Below are 20,820 nucleotides of genomic sequence, written 5' to 3' on the forward strand. Positions count from 1 at the left end.
GCATTGTGAACATGCTATGTTGGTGTCAGAAGGTATAGTGACACTTGCGGGCTGCCACCAGCGCATCTTCAGGTTGTGTTGGTTGTTAACGTTAAAAGCTCATTTCACTCTAATTTTTGCTGTACTTGTGATAAATTAATGAATCTGAATCTGAACACTTTCTCTCATGTCCAAATAAATCCCTCTGCTGTTTTTAGTCGGGTCGTACATATAAAGATTTCTTTTATTAATCTTATTGTTTACCTGGTATTTTATTTATTCTACTACATCTGTCCCTTATGTTTTTGTTTTTTTTAAAGAAAGAAGACCATCATACACCCAATGCGCAGAAAATAAAACAAATCGTGCAAACAGTAAAAGTAAACAAATAACATCTTGAATCTACAGACTGGAAGCTGGTCACAGCCGATCCAGGAGCCCACTGGTTGCAGGCCAATCAACGCAGAGACGAGTAAACCTCGTATTTGTTAAATAGGGTACCGTGCACAATCCTGATTTGATGGAGACAGACCTGAGAAGGCATAGAGGAACATCTGGAAACTTCTGAAATGCCCGTTTCGCTGCCGCTGCTACTGTACGATCGAGAATCTCCGGAGGGTAGGCCCCAAAATCCACGGCTTTGCCTGCTGCTGGCGACTGAGGCTGAGGTCGAACCGTTTGGCAGAGATGGTGCTCGGTACTCGGTGTCAGAGAGCTGATCAGAGCTCGAAGTTTTCGGATGACTCAGAGTCGAACCGTGGTCTGGCATGGCAGGGAGAGTTTTCTTCCTTCCCCTGTCTGCGTGAGATGTGGGACTTCCGAGAGACTTTGAACTTTTACTGTGCTCATGGACTGTTCTTCATCAAGTTATAGTATTGTTGCATTGTTGTAACTATATGTTATAATTATGTGGTTTTTGTTAGCTTTTTCAGTCTTGGTCTGTCCTGTGTTTCTGTGATATCACACCGGAGGAATATTGTATCATTTCTTAATGCATGCATTACTAAATGACAATAAAAGAGGACTGCGTGTCCTCATAATCTAATCTAACCTCACTGAGCAGCAAGCTGAACACCAACCCGTCCCTCTCTCTCCTGACCGTCTCAAGCCTCAGGTCATTCCTCACTCTTGGACCTGGGTGCTGCAGCTCTGATATGCTCTCGGGCCTGGGACTTGCTGTCTCAATTCTGCCTGTACCCAATCTATCCAATCTGGCTCAGCGCTTAAATCAATCAAATGTTGCTATAACAAAGTCTAAATACCCATTTATAATGATAGTTGTCATTTGGGAATATTGAAAAAATACAGCATCTCTACCTCCAGCTGATACATGCTTTCTGGGTTCAATAGGTTTAGGGAATTCACTTTGAATAACTTCAACCATTCTGTTAGCTGTCTCTTAGTTGCTTCAAATACCAGCGTGTTTTACTACTTCCTTCCAAGATTGTTTTGACAGAGACCACATATTGCACAAAAAGAGGAACAATAGGTAAAAATAAATTTATATAAATATGGACTATCCGAATCGCCCGCCTTACAGTTGTCATTGATCATAGCCACATCCTGCACAAACTGTTGACTAGCACATTTAATTTCTCCAAATTGTTAAGTAAGCAGCGATTCTGCATTATTTTTGTTCTATGTTTTGTGCAAAATCAGCTTGAACCCCAGTGTTGCAACACCAGTGCTTAATATGGTATCCACAGTTCTGTTGGCTCACTAGCTAGAAACAGCATATTTTCAAAAACATTTTATTTTACCAAGTTGATCAGATTTTCTGAAGCCACTGTGGTAGTGGATGGTAGATGCCCTCCTGATGTTTTTAGGAGTTGAAATAGGCTATCCAATCATAGTTAATCTTCACATCAGTACATATAGGACATAGCAGCAGAAACAGGCTATTCAATCATGGCTAATTCTCACATCAGCATATAGAAACAGAGAAAACCTACAGCACAATACAGACCCTTTGGCCCACAAAGCTGTGCCGAACATGCCCCTAACTTAGAACTATGTAACCCATTGCCTTCTATTTTTCTAAGATCCATGTACTTATCCAGGAGTCTCCTAAAAGACCCTATCATTTCCACCTCCACCGCCGCCGTCGGCAGCCCATTCCATGCTCTCACCACTCTCTGCATAAAAAACTTACCCCTGACATCTCCTCTGTACTTACATTCAAGCACCTTAAAACTATGCCCTCTCATGCTAGCCATTTCAACCCTGGGAAAAATCCTCTGACTATCCACACGATCAATGCCTCTCATTACCTTGTACACCTCTATCAGGTCACCTCCATTGCTCCAAGGAGAAAAGGCCAAGTTCACTCAACCTATTCTCATAAGGCCTGCACCCCAATCCAGGCAACATGCTTGTAAATCTCCTCTACACCCTTTCTATGGTTTCCATGTCCTTCCTGTAGTGAGGCAAGCAGAATTGAGCACAGTACTCCAAGTGGGATCTGACCAGAGTCCTATATAGCTGCAACATTACCCCTTAGCTCTTATATAGGACATAGGAGCAGAAATAGGCTATTCAATCATGGTTAATTTATTTCCCTCTCAACCCATTTGTCACAACCAAGGTTTTTTTTTAAAGATTTTCTTCAGTTAGTATGTGGATTATATGCTCTTGGTGTAACCTTGTGGGTGTACAGTGTCCCTTGGATTGTTTAACTTTTCTGTCTAAATTTTTTGTCTTTGTACTAGCTCTGGGTTCTACACTTTATGTTGCAGGTGTCACATTTGGTACCATGGGGATTGTTAAACTCTCTTTGAATTTATCATTTTATTCAATTTAGGGTAATTAAATCAGCACGGGGTTTTCAATGAATTGCATTGTAGTTATTGCCTTTGGGGGTTATTTCTTCATCTGGACTCCAGGGCTGTCTGACTGGTCCGGAATTCCTACAGGCTCCGGGATGTATTACAGGCGAGCGTGCTAACCCCTCTTTGCTTGGTCACTGTGAATCCTTGTCTGGTAAAACTCTGGCTGAGTTCTTCTGTGTATCATGAGCGATTTCAGTTCTTCAGTATTTTGTATAGTTTGCCTGAGTTCTCCCTGGTTTTGCTGGTTAATTTCTGTAATAACTCTTTTGCTTTGTTTGAATTGCTGAAGTCTCAGTGATTCAGTCCACTAGTTGACCCTGATACCATTCTTCTACCTCCTCCCCAGAACCTTGGAAGCCCTTACTGATTAAGTACCTATCATCCTCCACTCTAAATGACTGTGGTAATGAATTCCACAGATTCACCACCCTCTGGCTAAAGAAATTCCTCCTCATCTCTGTTCTAAAGGGATGTCCTTGTATTCTGAAGCAGTGCCCTCTGGTCCTGGACCCTCCCACTGCTAGAATCATCCTCTGCATGTCCACTTTATCTTGGATTCTCTTCGGTAGGTTTCAGTGAGATCGCCTGTCATTCTTCTAAACTCCAGCATTACATCTTTGTTTTTATATTCTGGTGCTTCTGAAATGAATGCTAACATTGCATTTGCTTTCCTCACTGCTGGCTCACCCTTCAAATTAACCTTTAGGGAATCCTTCACTAGAACTCCCAAGTCCCTTTGCATTTCTAATTTCTGAATATGCTCCCCATTTAGAAAGTAGTCCATCCATGTATTCCTTCTACCAAAATGCATGACCATACACCTCCCTACACTATATTCCGTCTGCCAGCAGGAATCAATGGAGGTAAAACATAGAAGATAGAACGTCACAGTACAGGCCCCTGAATCACTGAGACTTCAGCAATTCAAACAAAGCAAAAGATTTATTACAGAAATTAACCAGCAAAACCCAGCACCTTACGTCACAGTAACGTGCTGACATTTTAACCTACTCTAAGATAAATCTAACCCTTACTTTCTCCATAACCCTCCATTTTTAGAAACATATAAACACAAAAAACCTACAGCACAATACAGGCCCTTTGGCCCACAAAGCTGTACCAAACATGCCCTTACCTTACAAATTACCTAGGCTTACCCATAGCCCTCTATTTTTCTGAGCTCCATGTACCTATCCAGGATTCTCTTAAAAGACCCTATCTTACCCGCCTCCACCACCGCCTCTGGCAGCCCATTCCACGCATTCACCACTCTCTGCATAAAAAACTTACCCCTGACATCTCTGTACCTACTTCCAAGCACCTTAAAACTGTGCCCTCTCGTGCTAGTCCATTTCAGCCCTGGGAAAAAGCCTCTGCCTATCCACACGATCAATGCCTTTCATTGTCTTGTACATTTTTCTATTATCCATGTACATACCTAAGAGTTCCTTAAATACTCCGAAGATATCAGCCTCTAACACCATCCGTGGAAGAGTGTTCCACGCACTCAACCACACTCTGTGTTTAAATAACTATCCTCTGGCGTTACTCCTATACTTTCCTCCAGTCACCCTAAAATTATGCCCCTTCATAGGAGCCGTTTCTGCCCTGGTAAAATGTCTCTGGCTATCCACTGACTTTATGCCTTCTTATCATCTTGTATGTCTCTGTCTGGTAACTTCTCATCCTCCTTCGCTCCAGAGAGAAAATCCTTAGGTCGCTCAATGCATCCTCATTAGACATGCTCTCTAGTCCAGCTTCGAGAGAGAGAGAGAGAGAGGGGGGGGTTGCCGAAATGCGAGGTGTCCGTGGTCAATCTCCGCCCCCTTTGCTTAAGTACGGTGCTGGGAACTTTAGCTTTGGCGGCGCGGCTTGCACCATGGATCTGCGCGCACTGGTTGGGGCATTCGGCTTCATTTTACTGAGCACCCCTTTTCCCGTAAGTCGCGTATTTCCCATTCCTTCGAACCGTCCACTCCAAGAAGCATTTACACAGGGTTCTGACTTGTCATCGTTCAACAGGTGGACGCCGATGTTTCGACCGGGGCTCGGGTGGCCGAGAGGTGTTACTGCGAGCTGGAGATGTCAGACGGGCCATTCCCATGGCGGCGCTTTGAGCAACTATTTTCACTCAGCGGTAACTGTAGCCTGAGCCTGAATGGCGAGCAGGTGAGCCTCGGCTGCCCGTCCACACTCTGGTACAGCCAGTGCCGGTGTCCGGTTAAAACTCCCAACATGATTGACCCCGTAGTGTAACGGTTCCTCGGCAGGATGGACGAGATCCGCTCCGGGAGGGGACAGAATCGACTGTGGTACATTACTAATGGGGCAGATCTGTCAATATATATCACCCGGTTCCAGTACTGGTCAGTCACTGTAAATTCAGAATCACTGGCATATGTCGTGAACTTTGTTGTTTTGCGGCAGCTGTACATTGCAGTACAGAACAATAAAAACTGTAAATTACAATAAGAAATATGCTGAAAAAATAAATCAATTAAGTCGTGCAGAAAGAGTAAAATATTTCGGTATATTACTGCTCGGGACAGATCTGTTAATGTAAATGACTGTGTTTTAGTACTGGTGGGGACCGGTCTGTCACTGGAACACTGGTACGCTCCTGGTAGGGACAGGTCTGTCACTGGAACACTGGTACACTCCTGGTGAGGACCGGTCTGTTACTGGAACACTGGTACACTCCTGGGGGAGACAGGTCTGTCGCTGGAACACTGGTACACTCCTGGGGGAGACAGGTCTGTCGCTGGAACACTGGTACACTCCTGGTGAGGACAGGTCTGTCACTGGAACACTGGTACACTCCTGGGGGAGACAGGTCTGTCGCTGGAACACTGGTACACTCCTGGGGGAGACAGGTCTGTCGCTGGAACACTGGTACACTCCTGGTGAGGACAGGTCTGTCACTGGAACACTGGTACACTCCTGGGGGAGACAGGTCTGTCGCTGGAACACTGGTACACTCCTGGGGGAGACAGGTCTGTCGCTGGAACACTGGTACACTCCTGGGGGAGACAGGTCTGCTACTGGAACACTGGTACACTCCTGGGGGAGACAGGTCTGTCGCTGGAACACTGGTACACTCCTGGTGAGGACAGGTCTGTCACTGGAACACTGGTACACTCCTGGGGGAGACAGGTCTGTTACTGGAACACTGGTACACTCCTGGGGGAGACAGGTCTGTCGCTGGAACACTGGTACACTCCTGGTGAGGACAGGTCTGTCACTGGAACACTGGTACACTCCTGGGGGAGACAGGTCTGTCACTGGAACACTGGTACACTCCTGGGGGAGACAGGTCTGTTGCTGGAACACTGGTACACTACTGGGGGAGACAGGTCTGTTACTGGAACACTGGTACACTCCTGGGGGAGACAGGTCTGTCACTGGAACACTGGTACACTCCTGGTGGGGACAGTTCTGTCACTGGTACACTCCTGGGGGAGACAGGTCTGTCGCTGGAACACTGGTACACTCCTGGTGAGGACAGGTCTGTCACTGGAACACTGGTACACTCCTGGGGGAGACAGGTCTGTCACTGGAACACTGGTACACTCCTGGGGGAGACAGGTCTGTCACTGGAACACTGGTACACTACTGGGGGAGACAGGTCTGTCACTGGAACACTGGTACACTCCTGGGGGAGACAGGTCTGTCGCTGGAACACTGGTACACTCCTGGGGGAGACAGGTCTGTCTCTGGAACACTGGTACACTCCTGGTGAGGACAGGTCTGTCACTGGAACACTGGTACACTCCTGGTGAGGACAGGTCTGTCGCTGGAACACTGGTACACTCCTGGTGAGGACAGGTCTGTCACTGGAACACTGGTACACTCCTGGGGGAGACAGGTCTGTCACTGGAACACTGGTACACTCCTGGGGGAGACAGGTCTGTCACTGGAACACTGGTACACTCCTGGGGGAGACAGGTCTGTCACTGGAACACTGGTACACTCCTGGGGGAGACAGGTCTGTCACTGGAACACTGGTACACTCCTGGGGGAGACAGGTCTGTCACTGGAACACTGGGATACAGTATTGATAGGTTTAGAGCTGTGACATCAATCTGCTGTATAGTAGTGGTGGGGACAGGACAGGTCTGTCACTGGAACACTGGGATACAGTATTGATAGGTTTAGAGCTGTGACATCAATCTGCTGTATAGTAGTGGTGGGGACAGGACAGGTCTGTCACTGGTACACTCCTGGTGGGGACAGGTCTGTCACTGGAACACTGGTACACTCCTGGGGGAGACAGGTCTGTCACTGGAACACTGGGATACAGTATTGATAGGTTTAGAGCTGTGACATCAATCTGCTGTATAGTAGTGGTGGGGACAGGACAGGTCTGTCACTGGAACCTGTAACACTGTAGCACACTTTAGATTGTCAATTTTTTACCTCTGTTCCAGGACTCACGATGCGGTTCCATCACTGTTGAACAGTGGGGCAAAGTGTGCACAGTGATACTTTAGAGAGCGAGTACAGTTGTGACGCACTGCAAGATTCAAAACTCTTTCTATCAGATATTCTGGGTGTTGTGAGCGACCGTTGTACCTGAACCTGAGCAAACTGGTTCAGCCAGTTAGTGTGGAAATGTGACCATTATCCTGCCCAAGGGTGGGAGGAATGGTTCCACCGGAGAGCAAAAAGGAAACCACCAATTTAGAGTGTCACATTTAGAGTCTGCCTACACCTCAAGGGGTTCACAAGGTACTGCTCGCTGTTGCTTTGATGGGGTGATTGAAATAAAAATCTATTCTTCTCTCTCAGTGATCAGAGAAAGAGTCAGGTGCTTTTAAAATATCCTGAGGTTGGAAGCCGGCATTGACAAGTCCGGCAGTAGGGTTGTCCCAGCCTCGCGGGGGATAGTAAGGTTTCTTCTGTCACTGTTGTGTTGGCTGTGGTGGTGTTCTGCTGAATAATGTGGGCATGCGATGTTGGTGCCAGAAATGTGGCGAAATTTGCACGCTGCCCCCAACACGTCTTTGAACTGCATTGTTTGTTATGCAAACGATGAATTTCATTGCCTGTTTCAACGCTGATGTGACTGATGAACCCAGATGGACATGGCAGATGATGAAGGCGGTATATTGCAGATGGTGGAAGTTTGAAATGAAACAGTGAATTTTGGAAATACCCAGCAGGTCAGGCAGCAGCTATGGAGCGAGGAACAGATAACATATTCAATAAGTGTCTATGCAGTTACCAAGAGGGCATGCTGGCAGCTGTATTTTGTTAGGAATTTGAAATGAATTGGTCACCAAAGACTGAAGTACTGTGAAGAGCACCCTAACTGGTGGCATCTCTGTCTGGTATGGGGTAGCCACTGCACAGGATCGAGGACATCTTCAGAAGACGATGCCTCAGAAAGACATCGTCCATCATTAAAGACCTCAACCACCCTCTTCTCATTACAACCATCAGAGAGGAGGTGCAGGAGCCTGAGAGCACACACTAAATGATGTGGAAACAGCTGCTTCCCCTCTGCCAAAAGATTCTGAATGGGCAATAAACCCATGAACACTGTCTCACTTTTGCCTCTCTTTTTCAACTCCTGAATTAATTATCTGATATATTTCTTATTGTAGTTGATAGTAGATTTTCAGTATTGCACTGTACCGCTGCCACAAACAATAAATTCCATGGCAAATGCCAGTGATAATAAATCTGATTCTGATTCTTTCAATTCGTACATTTGAAACAATCTTGTGATTTCAGGATAATGTGAGTCTGTGACTGGAGTAGAGGGGGGTCCTGTGGGCATTTGGTGAAGAAAATTGGTCAGTAAGAGGAGTAGTGAGAGGAGGGCACAGGACAGTGAGAGAGAGGCACAGGACAGTGAGAGAGAGGCACAGGGCAGTGAGAGAGAGACACAGGACAGTGAGAGGGAGGCACAGGACAGTGAGAGGAGGGCACAGGACAGTGAGAGGAGGGCACAGGGCAGTGAGAGAGAGACACAGGACAGTGAGAGGGAGGCACAGGGCAGTGAGAGAGAGACACAGGACAGTGAGAGGGAGGCACAGGGCAGTGAGAGAGAGACACAGGACAGTGAGAGGGAGGCACAGGGCAGTGAGAGAGAGGCACAGGACAGTGAGAGGAGGGCACAGGACAGTGAAAGAGAGGCACAGGACAGTGAGAGGGAGGCACAGGACAGTGAGAGAGAGGCACAGGACAGTGAGAGAGAGGCACAGGACAGTGAGACAGAGGCACAGGACAGTGAGAGGAGGGCACAGGACAGTGAGAGAGAGGCACAGGACAGTGAGAGGGAGGCACAGGGCAGTGAAAGAGAGGCACAGGGCAGTGAGGGAGAGGCACATGACAGTGAGACAGAGGCACAGGACAGTGAGAGGGAGGCACAGGACAGTGAGACGGAGGGCACAGGACAGTGAGAGAGAGGCACAGGACAGTGAGAGGGAGGCACAGGGCAGTGAGAGAGAGGCACAGGACAGTGAGAGAGATGCACAGGACGGTGAGACAGAGGCACAGGGCAGTGAGAGAGAGGCACAGGGCAGTAAGGGGAGGGCACAGGACAGTGAGAGGGAGGCACAGGGTAGTGAGAGGGAGGCACAGGGTAGTGAAGGGAATGAGTGGCAGCTCGTGGAGGGTGAGGAGGCAGTGGATGGAGGAGCAAGGCAAATATGTAAGGTATAATGGGGATAGAGAAAATGCAAAGAGAGAGTCCTGCAGTGATACTAGTGGATTTGCAAGGCTGCGGTGAATGGAGGGAGGGGTAGTGAGTGGATGGAGAGGTCAGTGAGGGGCAGTGAGTGGAGGGAGGGGTCAGTGAGGGGCAGTGAGTGGAGGGAGAGATCAGTGAGGGGCAGTGAATGTAGTGAGTGGAGGTAGGTTCACTGAAGGGTAGTGAGTGGAGGGAGGGGTCAGTGAGGGGCAGTGAGTAGGGGTTGAGATCATTGAGGGGGAGCGAGCTTAGGGAGGGCCATTGAGGGGTCAGTAAGTAGAGGGAGGGTCACTCAATGGTAGTGAGTGAAGAGTGGGTCAGTGAGGGTAGTGAGTGGAGGGAGGGATCAGTGAGAGAGAGTGAGTGGCTGTGTCGGTGAGGGGTATTGAATGGAGGGAGGTTCAGTGAGGGTAGTGTGGAGGCAGTTTCAGTGAGGGTAGTGAGTGGATGGTGGTGTTACTGAGGGTAGTGAGTGGAGGGAGGTGTCAGTGTGGGACAGGGAGTGGAAGGAGGTGTCAGGGAGCAGTAATGAGTGGAGGGAGGTGTCAGTGAGGGCAGGGAGTGGAGGACAGTGTCACAGAGGGGTGGTGAGTGAAGGGAGGTTTCAGAGAGGGGTGGTGAGTGGAGGGAGGTATCTGTGAGGGGCAGGGAGTACTATCCCTACTATTTTCTCAATTAGTTTTAGCTTTTAAGAGTTGATTAACTCATCGTCCTATTGAGCAGAATCTACTGCATTTGTAAAAATGTATGCATTTGTTTACGTACAGTTAAACTAAAATATTTTTCTTTCGATTGGCCTTTGGGTCTGGGTTCCATGCTACCTGTCTTGCTGTGCTTTGTGCACTAAGCAGCTGGTTATTGTCTCAACATCTCACTGGAAAATATATTTTTTATTCCAACGATAGTTCAAGGAACCTGTTGACATTATTGCTGACATTGAGCAAAGACTGGAGAAGCTTGTACACCGGATAAATGCACTTGAGGAGGAATATGACGGTGATCTGTACAGTATTGTCTCATATCGGATCATCCAGATTGAATCTGCTGAGCTGACTGATTTAGTTAACCAGCTTCAAGAAATGAACTCTCGGAACCAAGGGAATGTAGCCAGGTTTGCTGTGAAGGTAAGCCATGTATCATGTGGGTGTATGAGAGAGTCTGAGTAAATGGGTTGTTTTCAGGCTGGGAGGATGTAACAGGGCTCAGCTCTTGGCCTCAATTATTTATGGCTATAATCATACCTGGGGGACAGGAGAGGATGCAAAGCACCCAAGTTTACAGGTAACACAAAAGTTGGTGGGAACGCATGCCGCAGTGAGGGTAGTCTGAGTTTGCAATAGGATGCTGTATACTGAGTCCTGATGAAGGGCCTTGTCCCAAAATGTCAACACTTCATTCCTTTCCATAAATGCTGCCTGACCTGCTGAGTTCCTCGAGCACTTCATATGTGTAACTCTGGATTTCCAGCATCTGCAGAATCTCTTGTGTTTATGCAATAGGATATAGTTAGGTGAGTGAACAAGAATTTGTTGTGATCAGTTTATGAACTTCAGTAGAGGGAACCCAAGGGCAGGCTCCTCACTAAATGGAGAAAGGTTGCAGATGATTGAAGTACAGAGAGCTCGAGATGTTCTTATACGCGTAGGCAGATGCGGTGAGCACATTGGCTTTTATTGCAAGAGGGTTAGAATTTTAACATAGGGATGTATCATATCAACTGCACGAGGCACAGGTGAGATCACACTTATAGCACTCTGCATATTCTGGTCTCCTTATCTAAGAGGGCATGTAGTGGCCTTTAAAGCAGTCCAAATGAGATCCTCTGGGCTGACTCCTGGGATGAGAAGACCATTGTCTAATCACGTGTCCAAAGTCTTTTTATCAATATACTTTGGAGTTTGGAAGAATCTTAATGACAAGATATAAGACCCTCAAAGGGGTATGACAGTGTGGACATCTTTCACTAATGGGAGACTCTCAAACAAGGGGATATAGTTACTGGTGGAAATTTAAAACTGAGGTGCTTAGGAATTTCTTGCAGGGAGTTGTGAATTACTGGATTTCTCTACACCACCACCCCACCACCACCCTGTGGTGTGGATACAAGATCATTGGAGGTACTTAAAGAGGAAGTGAAAAAATGTTTTGGAAGATCAGGGAATTGAGAGCGATGGGGAGCAAAAGAGGAAATGAGGTCTGTGCATATCAGCCATGCTGTTGTTGATTGGCGGGGAAGACTAGACAGACCAAATAGCCCACTGCTGCTTTGTCTTCCTTGTTTTCCTTACATTCCTTATGTTCTTGTGTAAATGATATTAGTAGGTTGATTGTGAAAGTGATATTGGTTAAAAGCATATAGCCTGAGTTCCTCTCTTTGTTGGATCTGTTGGAATGTTCTTGTTATTATTACTGGTTGTCCATCACATCTGACGATGCCAGGTAGATTTGTGCAGATCTGTTGTGTGTTCATAGGTGGCTGCTACATCCAAGTTGTGAGTGACATGGAAGTCCCCAAGAAGGACATGAAAACTGTGTTGGATCTGGAAGTGGAGCCACTGCTGGTGCTTTTCCTTCCTTATTGGACAGTGATTAGTATTGCTCGGCGTCTCTCCTCTAGGTTGTTGTAAGTGGCTCTAACCAAGGCTTGGCAGTCACTCCGGTCTTACGTGCTCTGTTCCAGCCATTTAGCTACAAGCCCAGCACATGCAACGTTCCTGTAATCATTGAAAAATAAAAGACATGCACATCCTGGAAATCTGAACTAAAATCAGAAATGCCAGAAATACTCAAAAGGTCATGTAGCACCTGTGGAGAGAGAAACAGAGTAATGTCTCAGTTTGATAAACCTATGTTATAATTTTGGACTACATCCATTGCAATCCAGGTGTATCTCTCTTTTGATGGAATAAAAAAATAATTTAAGATCTTCTGATAAATTATATGTATCACTGTCATTGTCTCCCACATAAATGAGATAACGATAATGAGTATTCTAAATTTTCTGTTGCCTGTTGGAATTTAATTCTTCAGGAGTCTATATCACCAGAACATTGCCCTTATAGGTATCATTGCTTCACTGGAGGCTGGAGAATCAATCTTGCCCTTTGCACTTAGAACTGCATGCATATTTCTAGTAAGGAGTCACTGACAACAATTAGGAACTGGAGCCCCAGTAATTTCATCTTCTGAATGTTGTATTGCCTAAGAAAACTGAACTTGGCCCAAATTGGAAATTGAACCCAGGATCTTTCTGGACTATGTGAATCACAGGAGATACTAAATGAGGCATCAGGTATATCTGATTATACCATTTACCCACACCATTTTAGATTTCCTTTCCTAGAAATGAGTTGGTAAAAAGCACGATAACCAAACCCAAGATCCTTCTTGTATTCATCCTTCATTCATCAGGTGCAAAATATTACTGACGAGGTGGATACATTTGAAAAATACGACCGACTTAAAGTAGTAAAAGAACATAGAAGAAACAAGATCCTGAAGAGGAGCCTGTCTTCTTGCCAGAGTGCACTGTTAGTGACACCAACGCCATATGTCACTCCACAACTAGGTGGGTACCATGTGTCGGCTGTCGGCTGCAATCCAGTTGCTAATGCACCTGACTGCTGTACATTGACATAGCAGACTGCATTCAAACTGCAGACCAGAGACAAGTACAAAATCTTCATTGACACTCTGGTAGGAATAAGGGAGAGCTTTCAAATAAGAGGTCAAATTGAGACCATGTCCACTCCATTCCGTTGGGATGCAAAGGTCAAAGTCAAAGTAAATTTATTACAAAGTACATATATGTCACCATACACTATGTTGAGATTCATTTTCATGCAGGAAAATAAGAAATACAATAGAATTTATGAACAGCTACACATAAATAAAGACCAACAAACAACCAATGGTAATTGGTCATTGCTTCAGGACCAGTGCTGGTATCCTGGATGCAATTATCATTAATTATCAATAAAAATGGATGATATTATCATTATCACTGCACTGTTTGAGTTTGCTGTGTGCAAGTTGGCTGGTGTTTTCCTTACTACAATGACCAGTCATTAACAAGTACCTCATTAGTGGTGAGATGTTTTGAGTCCAAGTGAGGGGCTAGAAAAGGGCAAACTTCCCTTTATTCCCTATTCCAGCACGTGCCATAGTCACCAGGCACCACATAGACAAGGAGGAGAACAGACCTGCTGTTTCCATCTCCCGGCAAGAAAGTCTTGCTGCAATGAAACTGAAATCAGGTTGCCAAATGTTGCCAAATCATTCTGGCTTCTTCTGTTTTTTAATGACAGAGTCTGTATTTTTCAAAGGTAACTGAACTAGCAGGAGCAGAAAAGTGTGCATCTGTTTCAAAACAGACCTCACCTAACCTTTACATTATATTCAGGACTGCCTTCCCAGACAGTATGGTGGCCATCATCATTGGACTCAGACAACAGGAATTCTGCAGATGCTGGAAATTCAAGCAACACACATCAAAGTTGCTGGTGAACGCAGCAGGCCAGGCAGCATCTCTAGGAAGAGGTACAGTCGACGTTTCAGGCCGAGACCCTTCGTCAGGACTAACTGAAGGAAGAGTTAGTAAGAGATTTGAAAGTGGGAGGGGGAGGGGGAGATCCAAAATGATAGGAGAAGACAGGAGGGGAAGGGATGGAGCCAAGAGCTGGACAGGTGATTGGCAAAGGGGATATGAGAGGATCATGGGACAGGAGGTCCGGGGAGAAAGACAAGGGGGGAGGGGAACCAAAGGATGGGCAAGGGGTATAGTTAGAGGGACTGAGGGAGAAAAAGGATCATGGGACACGAACATCGACTTCTCTAACTTCCGCTAATGCTCCACCTCCCCCTCGTACCCCATCCATTATTTATTTTACATACATTCTTTCTCTCACTCTCCTTTTTCTCCCTCTGTCCCTCTGACTGTACCCCTTGCCAATCCTCTGGGTTCCCCCCCACCTTGTCTTTCTCTCCGGACCTCCTGTCCCATGATCCTCTCATATCCCCTTTGCCAATCACCTGTCCAGTTCTTGGCTCAGTTCCCCCCCCCCCCACACTGTCTTCTCCTATCATTTTAGATCTCCCCCTCCCCCTCCCACTTTCAAATCTCTTACTAACTCTTCCTTCAGTTAGTCCTGATGAAGGGTCTCGGTCTGAAACGTCGACTGTACCTCTTCCTAGAGATGCTGCCTGGCCTGCTGCGTTCACCAGCAACTTTGATGATCACTGGACCCAGGCTCAGTTCTTGCAAGTGCTCCCAAAGTTCAAAGTAAATTTATTATCAAAGTATGTAACCTGTATGTCACCATATACCTGAGATTCATTTTCTTGCAGGCATTCACAGGAAAATAGAGAAGTACAATAGAATTTATGAAACACTATGCCTAACAACCAACATGTAAAAGATGAGAACTGTATAAATAATAAATATAAATAAATAAATAATACGGATAATATGAGTTGCAGAGTCCTTGAAAGTGAGCCTATACATTATGAAATCAGTTCAGTGTTGAGGTGAGTGAAGCTATCCATACTGGCTCAGGAGCCTGATGGTTATAGGGTAATAAATGTTTGTGAACCTGGTGGTGTGGCACCTACTACCCCCTACCCAACGTTTGTAGCCAGAAGAGAGCCTGGCTTGGATAACAGAGGTCCTTGATGATGGATACTGCCTTGTTGTGGCAGCATTCCTTGTAAATGTGCTGAATGATGGGGAGGGCTTTGCCTGTGATGAACGGGACTGTACTTATTTACTTGAGCCCATCACCCCACTGGGGCATAGGCTGCCGACAGTGGCTTGCTACAGTCCTCTGCCCAGTCTTTTCAAGTTGTTCCCAGGTGTTACCCATCTAGACGAAGATCCTTCCTTTCCCAGGGATGAGGTCTTTGGAGCTTCTGCTGGTGTTTCCGTAGCTCAAAGTTTTCACGGTACGGGATTACTAACCCCATGCCCAACCCTCGTCCTTTTCAGCCAGGCTTCAGACCATCCATGGCTGAGTTGGACTTGACTGTATCCACCACTTTTCATAGACTTTTCTATTCCTGGCTATTGATGCTTCCATGATGCAACCAGATAGGATACTCTCCACCTTGCATCTATAGAACAGGAGATGCTTACATCATCATGCCAGTGGTTTTTGAAGAAACTATATCTAATTTTTCCTGAACTAGCACATCGGGTATTTGTTGTTTCCTGGTAAATTGGTGAGAATTCCATATCAACTCCGAAGGAGGATCCTTTTCAAGTGGTTCAAGCCCCCATTTCTATTTATTCTACAGTGGTTCTATTTCCATTCCCACAATTATTCTCTGAGAATACTCTGAGAACAAGGGAGCTGTCTGGGGGAGGAGATGGTATACAAGTACAGCAGCCTGGTAGATCTTTTATTACATTAACAATATTGAGGTCATGAGTTTGAAATCTTCATGGGGATCATGAAATTTAATTCAATAATGCTATAGGTTGGCACCAGAGAAAAATGGGAAGTGACCTTATCAATTCCCATTCTGACCTACAGACCCCCCGCTACTGTGATTTGTCTACTTTGTCAGTGTACATATCTTAAGAATTTTAAAACAATCTTTAAAGAAGCCTCCGTAATTCAGAATGATAATGGAGAAGGCCCTTTAAGTAACAAGCAGACCCTGGCACGTGACCACAAGTCCTGTTGAACTCCTATCTGAAGAATTCCTCTCATCCCTATTGTATCAGCTAGCTGTTGGTTCCTAATTCTAATCAATGATTAATCCAAAAGTGGATTCTGCCTCCAGGGAAGATTGGATATTGCTGAAGTGTCTTTAATATCTGTTCTACTCAGTGTTTAAGGTTACAAAAGAAGGTTGCTCACTTCAGTGAGATGCAATGGGATGATACTTCAGTAACAGTTGGCACTGAGGAGAGAATGCATTACATAGGACTTGGAAGGGAAAGGCCTTGCATAGTTTCTGGTTGAGAGAAAGAAGAGCCTCATTCCCATCTGCTGAAAGTACCACTGGTACCAGTGAAAGTATTATAGGAAGGCAAAAGTTTTATAATTCATAGGTGCTTGCTCAAGCTGCACTGAGAGGTTTATGCATAGCCTACTCCCTGCTATAAAAGAATACAGAAATACTGAAGTAGGCATCAAAAAAGTCAAGCAGTAATAACTATTGGGAATGACTGAGGGGTGGGGCGATTTTTCCTGGAAAAACAGACAACTGAATGTTGAACTTGCAGAGGGTATGATCTGCTGAAGTTGAAAGGACTTGATTAGAAACCATTGAATAGACTTTGAGTCTCTTTTGTCTTATGCAAGTTGTGTGTTAGCCTCTGCAACAGTTTCTTTTTTTTTGTTACAGGTTCTTGTTCATTTGGAAAATTAGTACACGTTTCTGATCCAAAGAGTTCAATGCTCAATCATTTTGGGTCATCCTACCGATACGGTTGTTGGGGGATGGACCCATGGCCGGCTCCTGGAAAAGAGGACCAATATTGGCTGATGATTCTCTCAAGTAGTAATAGGTTTGGAACTAAGATTCGGGTTTTCAATTCTTACAGTAAATTTCTCACCCACAGTGGTGCTGTTGATGTGACACTTAAAACCCATAACGCTCAAGGCTCTGGTGGAGTAATGTATAGAGACGCGTACTATTACAACTGCTACAATTTGGGTCAGCTCTGCAAGTTTGATATGACCACACAGGAGATTTTCTCTGTCAAACTGCCTTATGCTGGTTTTAATGACAAGTTTCCATATTGCACAGTTTCTTCTTGTTATGGGTACTCAGACATGGATCTGGCAACAGATGAAAATGGGCTCTGGGTACTTTATGCAACTGAACTAAATTATGGAAACCTGGTTGTCAGTCAGCTCAATGCAACTGACATGTCATTACTCAATAGCTGGAACACCACTCTATACAAACGATCAGCAACCAATGCCTTTTTGGTGTGTGGTATTGTGTATGCTACCAGATATTTGAATTCTGAGTTTGAAGAGATTTTTTATATGTTTGACACAACCACTGGAGTTGAACAGAATAATTTGGCTATCCGGGTCCGAAAGGTCTTACCTGGCATTCAGTACATGAACTACAACCCGCGAGATAAATTGTTGTATGTGTACAGTGATGCCTATGTTGTTAGTTACAGTTTATTCTTTGCATAGACCGTACTGAGGTTCCTGAGATAAATGCAATGAAATGAAACCAAAAACCATATGAATTAAAATATATTTTGGACTTATTTTTAAAAAGAAAAGCATACTTGGCAACCCTTAGAACAGCTTTGAGGAAAAAACATTTCAATCACTTCCTTAAAATTTCAGTTATAACTTTACGTACTACTTTGCACCAGTTTTTAATTTGGAATTTGCAGCTAAAATGCAGAACGATGATAAGATCTCAGATTTTTTTTTTGGAGAAATCATATTGGATTTTGCAAACAATCTAACAATGTTACTGCCTGCTTTGTGCCTGTTGTACTGTTTAAATTAATAACATAATATTTGTCTGGGAAGGAACTGGTGCTTACAGATCCAAGAGCGAGGCAAGTCCTGTAGCTGAACTGTTAACAAGATCTTCAGCAATTACATTGGCTTATACTGTGTACATGTGACTTGAATCAATGTGAATCAGGTTGACACTTGTTGGGACTGGACTTGTTGCTTTGGCAGAGAACACATCAGAGCCACACTATTGAAATGGCTAAGTTACTGGAACAGTTGCCAGAGGTCCGGATCACTGATCCAGAAACACAAGTTTCAAACCTAGGTTATCTAAATTTAGGGCACAAAATAACTCAGGAATTTTAAAGATAAAAACATAAGATCAGTCGCTGCAGATGCTAGAAATCTTGATCAGGGAGAATCTAAGGAGGGAAATAAGCAGTTGACCTTTCAGCCCAAAACCCCTAATCAGGAGGGTTTCACCTGAAACAACGGTAGTTCATTTCGCTCAGTAGATGCTGCCTGACCTGCTGACTTCCTCCAGCATTTTGTGTGTGTTGCAACAGATCAGTAACTGTAGTCTCAAAACTGCCAGATTATCATGTGAAAACTGAGGCCCTTTAGGAAGGAAATCCGTGATCCATGCCTGATCAGCTGCAGACAGACCAACATGGTTAATTAACTCTGACTGCCTTCTCCACTAGAAAATATATGTTAGATATGGATACATGAGCAAATAACCAGGGAAAAAACTTCCAAAAATGCTGGCGAAGAAACAGGAGATTGGTTAGTACACGTGAAAGAAGAAACAGGTAATAGTTCAGGTCAAAGACCTGTTTTTCAGAATGCATCTGTCTGGACCAGATACGTAACTTCTTGCAGCAACGGCCAGCTGACCTGCGCTTGAGAGGAATTGACTACACATGTTGGATTCGAGTTGAGTGGGTTGAATGTACATTCAAATACAGCATGATCTTTGCTGTACTCTGCTGATCTAACACAGTGTTTTATCAAAGTCAGGGTAGAATTATTACCTTAATCATCCCCTGTTCTGGATCAATATTTGGTGCTGAAACTACAGTACAGGTTAAAAGCATATTTCATTGAGATTGTTAAGCCTACGGTGACAATTGGATCAGGTCTGGGAAACAAAATTCCTCAAGCTCAGGTCAGGTTCTGGTTGGGTTTAAATTCCGAGACCCAAGCAGACCCTTTGGCCACTCGTGTCTGTCTGGACTGAGGTCACAACTCACATCCATTCAGATCGTTTGTACTACATTGGCAGGAACTCAAGCCTGGTTTTTACTAAGTGTGTTATATATTTTGTTGCTTGGAATATAATACAAAATGCAAGGTTTAGCAAATTGGAACACAAACTGAGATTGTAAACACAGCATTTGGTGCAACTTTGCTACTGTATTTTGGTATTTAAATACCTCACCAAAACCTTCCTTTCAACCCGCTGCATTACTGTTCCTTCGGGAAATATGTACGTTGTTAAACTAAAAGCAATTAAATATTAAAATGAATAACTATTTGTCAAATTATTTCCGTGGCAAGCAATTTTTGTGTTGCACTGGTACACTAATTGCATGTTTATCACTTTTCCAACAATCTAGAGGCAACACTGGCATCCATAATCACTTTGTAGTTTTGCTGTGGCTGTTGAATGAAAAGTTGCTCTTTCTCTTCCCCACTTGATTTCCTTGGTAGTTACACTGTTATCATCCAAACCCCTGTTTCATGTCACTCTCCATTGCTGAAAGAATGTGAAATATATTACCTATCCAAGAGTAGCTTGTGAAGGATCCCAAAAGTCAGCACTGTTTAACTGACTGCATGAACAATTACACTAAGTTTATTTGTCTTTTTGTCTGATCTTTCCTCAATGAAGCTCGCTTTTGGAAATTCTAGAGGCTATTAAGCACTGTGAACTAACCTTTGAGAGTCAGTCAAAACAACATCAGGGAGATTAGTGGGCAAAGCAATTCGAAAAGAAGTACATCAACTTAAACAGTATAAAAGCACACAAAGACTTTACACTCATGTTTATTTCCTGTTAGTAATATTCAAATTAAAACAATCACTCCAGAGATGAAAGCCACCAGACAAAATCTCTCCATCTTCCTTATATCCATGTGCCTATCTAAACATCTCTTAAAAGCCTCTAATGTATTTGTCTCTACCACCGTATCAGGCAGTGCAGTTCAGGCATCCACCACTCTCTGAGTAAAAAAACTTACCCCTCATATCCCCCTTGAACCTACCCCCTCTGAACTTCGATGCATGCCCTCTGATATTAGACATTACCACCCTGGGAAACAGATGCTCTCTGTCTACTCTGTCTATGCTTCTCTTAATTTTATAAACCTCTGTCAGATCCCCACTTAGCCTCCAGCACTCCAACGAAAACAACCCAAGTTTGTCCAGCCTCTCATGATAGCACATGACTTTTTCTGCACCTTCTCCAAAGCCTCAGTATCCTTCATATATAGTGGGGCGACCAGAACTGTATACAATACTCCAGATGTGGCCTAACCAGTTTTATAAAGTTGCAGCATAACCTCTTGGCTTGTCTAATTTATCTAGGTTAGATCTTCCACCACTCACTAACGTTTACAATACAGGCTCATACAAGTGACAACTGACTGAAGTATCACATCTCTAAGCTCTTTCATGTTGCTGCTTCTGTTAGCAGATAGAGAGCTTTCAAATGAACTTCCTTTATTGGAGACAGTAACTCCCACAAAATGGCAGTCACGATACACTTGCAGGTTAGAGTAGGAATATCAGCTATATCAGGTAATGCTTAAAACTCCAAAATGGATTAATAAATATTAGTGATTATTTGTGAGATTTGTTCTTTCCACTAAATTGT

General features: G+C 44.5%; 1 protein-coding gene across 1 annotated transcript; it reads left to right on the forward strand.

The window, feature by feature from the left end:
• The first annotated feature begins 4,639 nt into the window (after nucleotides 1-4,639).
• On the forward strand, nucleotides 4,640-19,466 carry LOC134356437 (olfactomedin-4-like). Its single transcript, XM_063067383.1, has 5 exons — nucleotides 4,640-4,746; nucleotides 4,830-4,976; nucleotides 10,410-10,628; nucleotides 12,916-13,072; nucleotides 16,855-19,466. The coding sequence occupies exons 1-5, from the start codon at nucleotides 4,687-4,689 to the stop codon at nucleotides 17,661-17,663; spliced, it is 1,392 nt and encodes a 463-aa protein (XP_062923453.1). The 5' UTR covers nucleotides 4,640-4,686; the 3' UTR covers nucleotides 17,664-19,466.
• The last annotated feature ends 1,354 nt before the right edge of the window (nucleotides 19,467-20,820 follow it).

The sequence above is a fragment of the Mobula hypostoma genome, chromosome 14, assembly GCF_963921235.1.
Source record: "Mobula hypostoma chromosome 14, sMobHyp1.1, whole genome shotgun sequence".
NCBI lineage: Eukaryota > Metazoa > Chordata > Chondrichthyes > Myliobatiformes > Myliobatidae > Mobula > Mobula hypostoma.

Coding starts and splice junctions, on each gene's coding strand:
- LOC134356437 (XM_063067383.1), top strand. CDS start 4,687: ATGGATCTGCGCGCACTGGTTGGGGCATTCGGCTTCATTTTACTGAGC. Junction 4,747..4,829: donor TACTGAGCACCCCTTTTCCC/GTAAGTCGCGTA, acceptor ATCGTTCAACAG/GTGGACGCCGATGTTTCGAC. Junction 4,977..10,409: donor TGAGCCTGAATGGCGAGCAG/GTGAGCCTCGGC, acceptor TTCCAACGATAG/TTCAAGGAACCTGTTGACAT.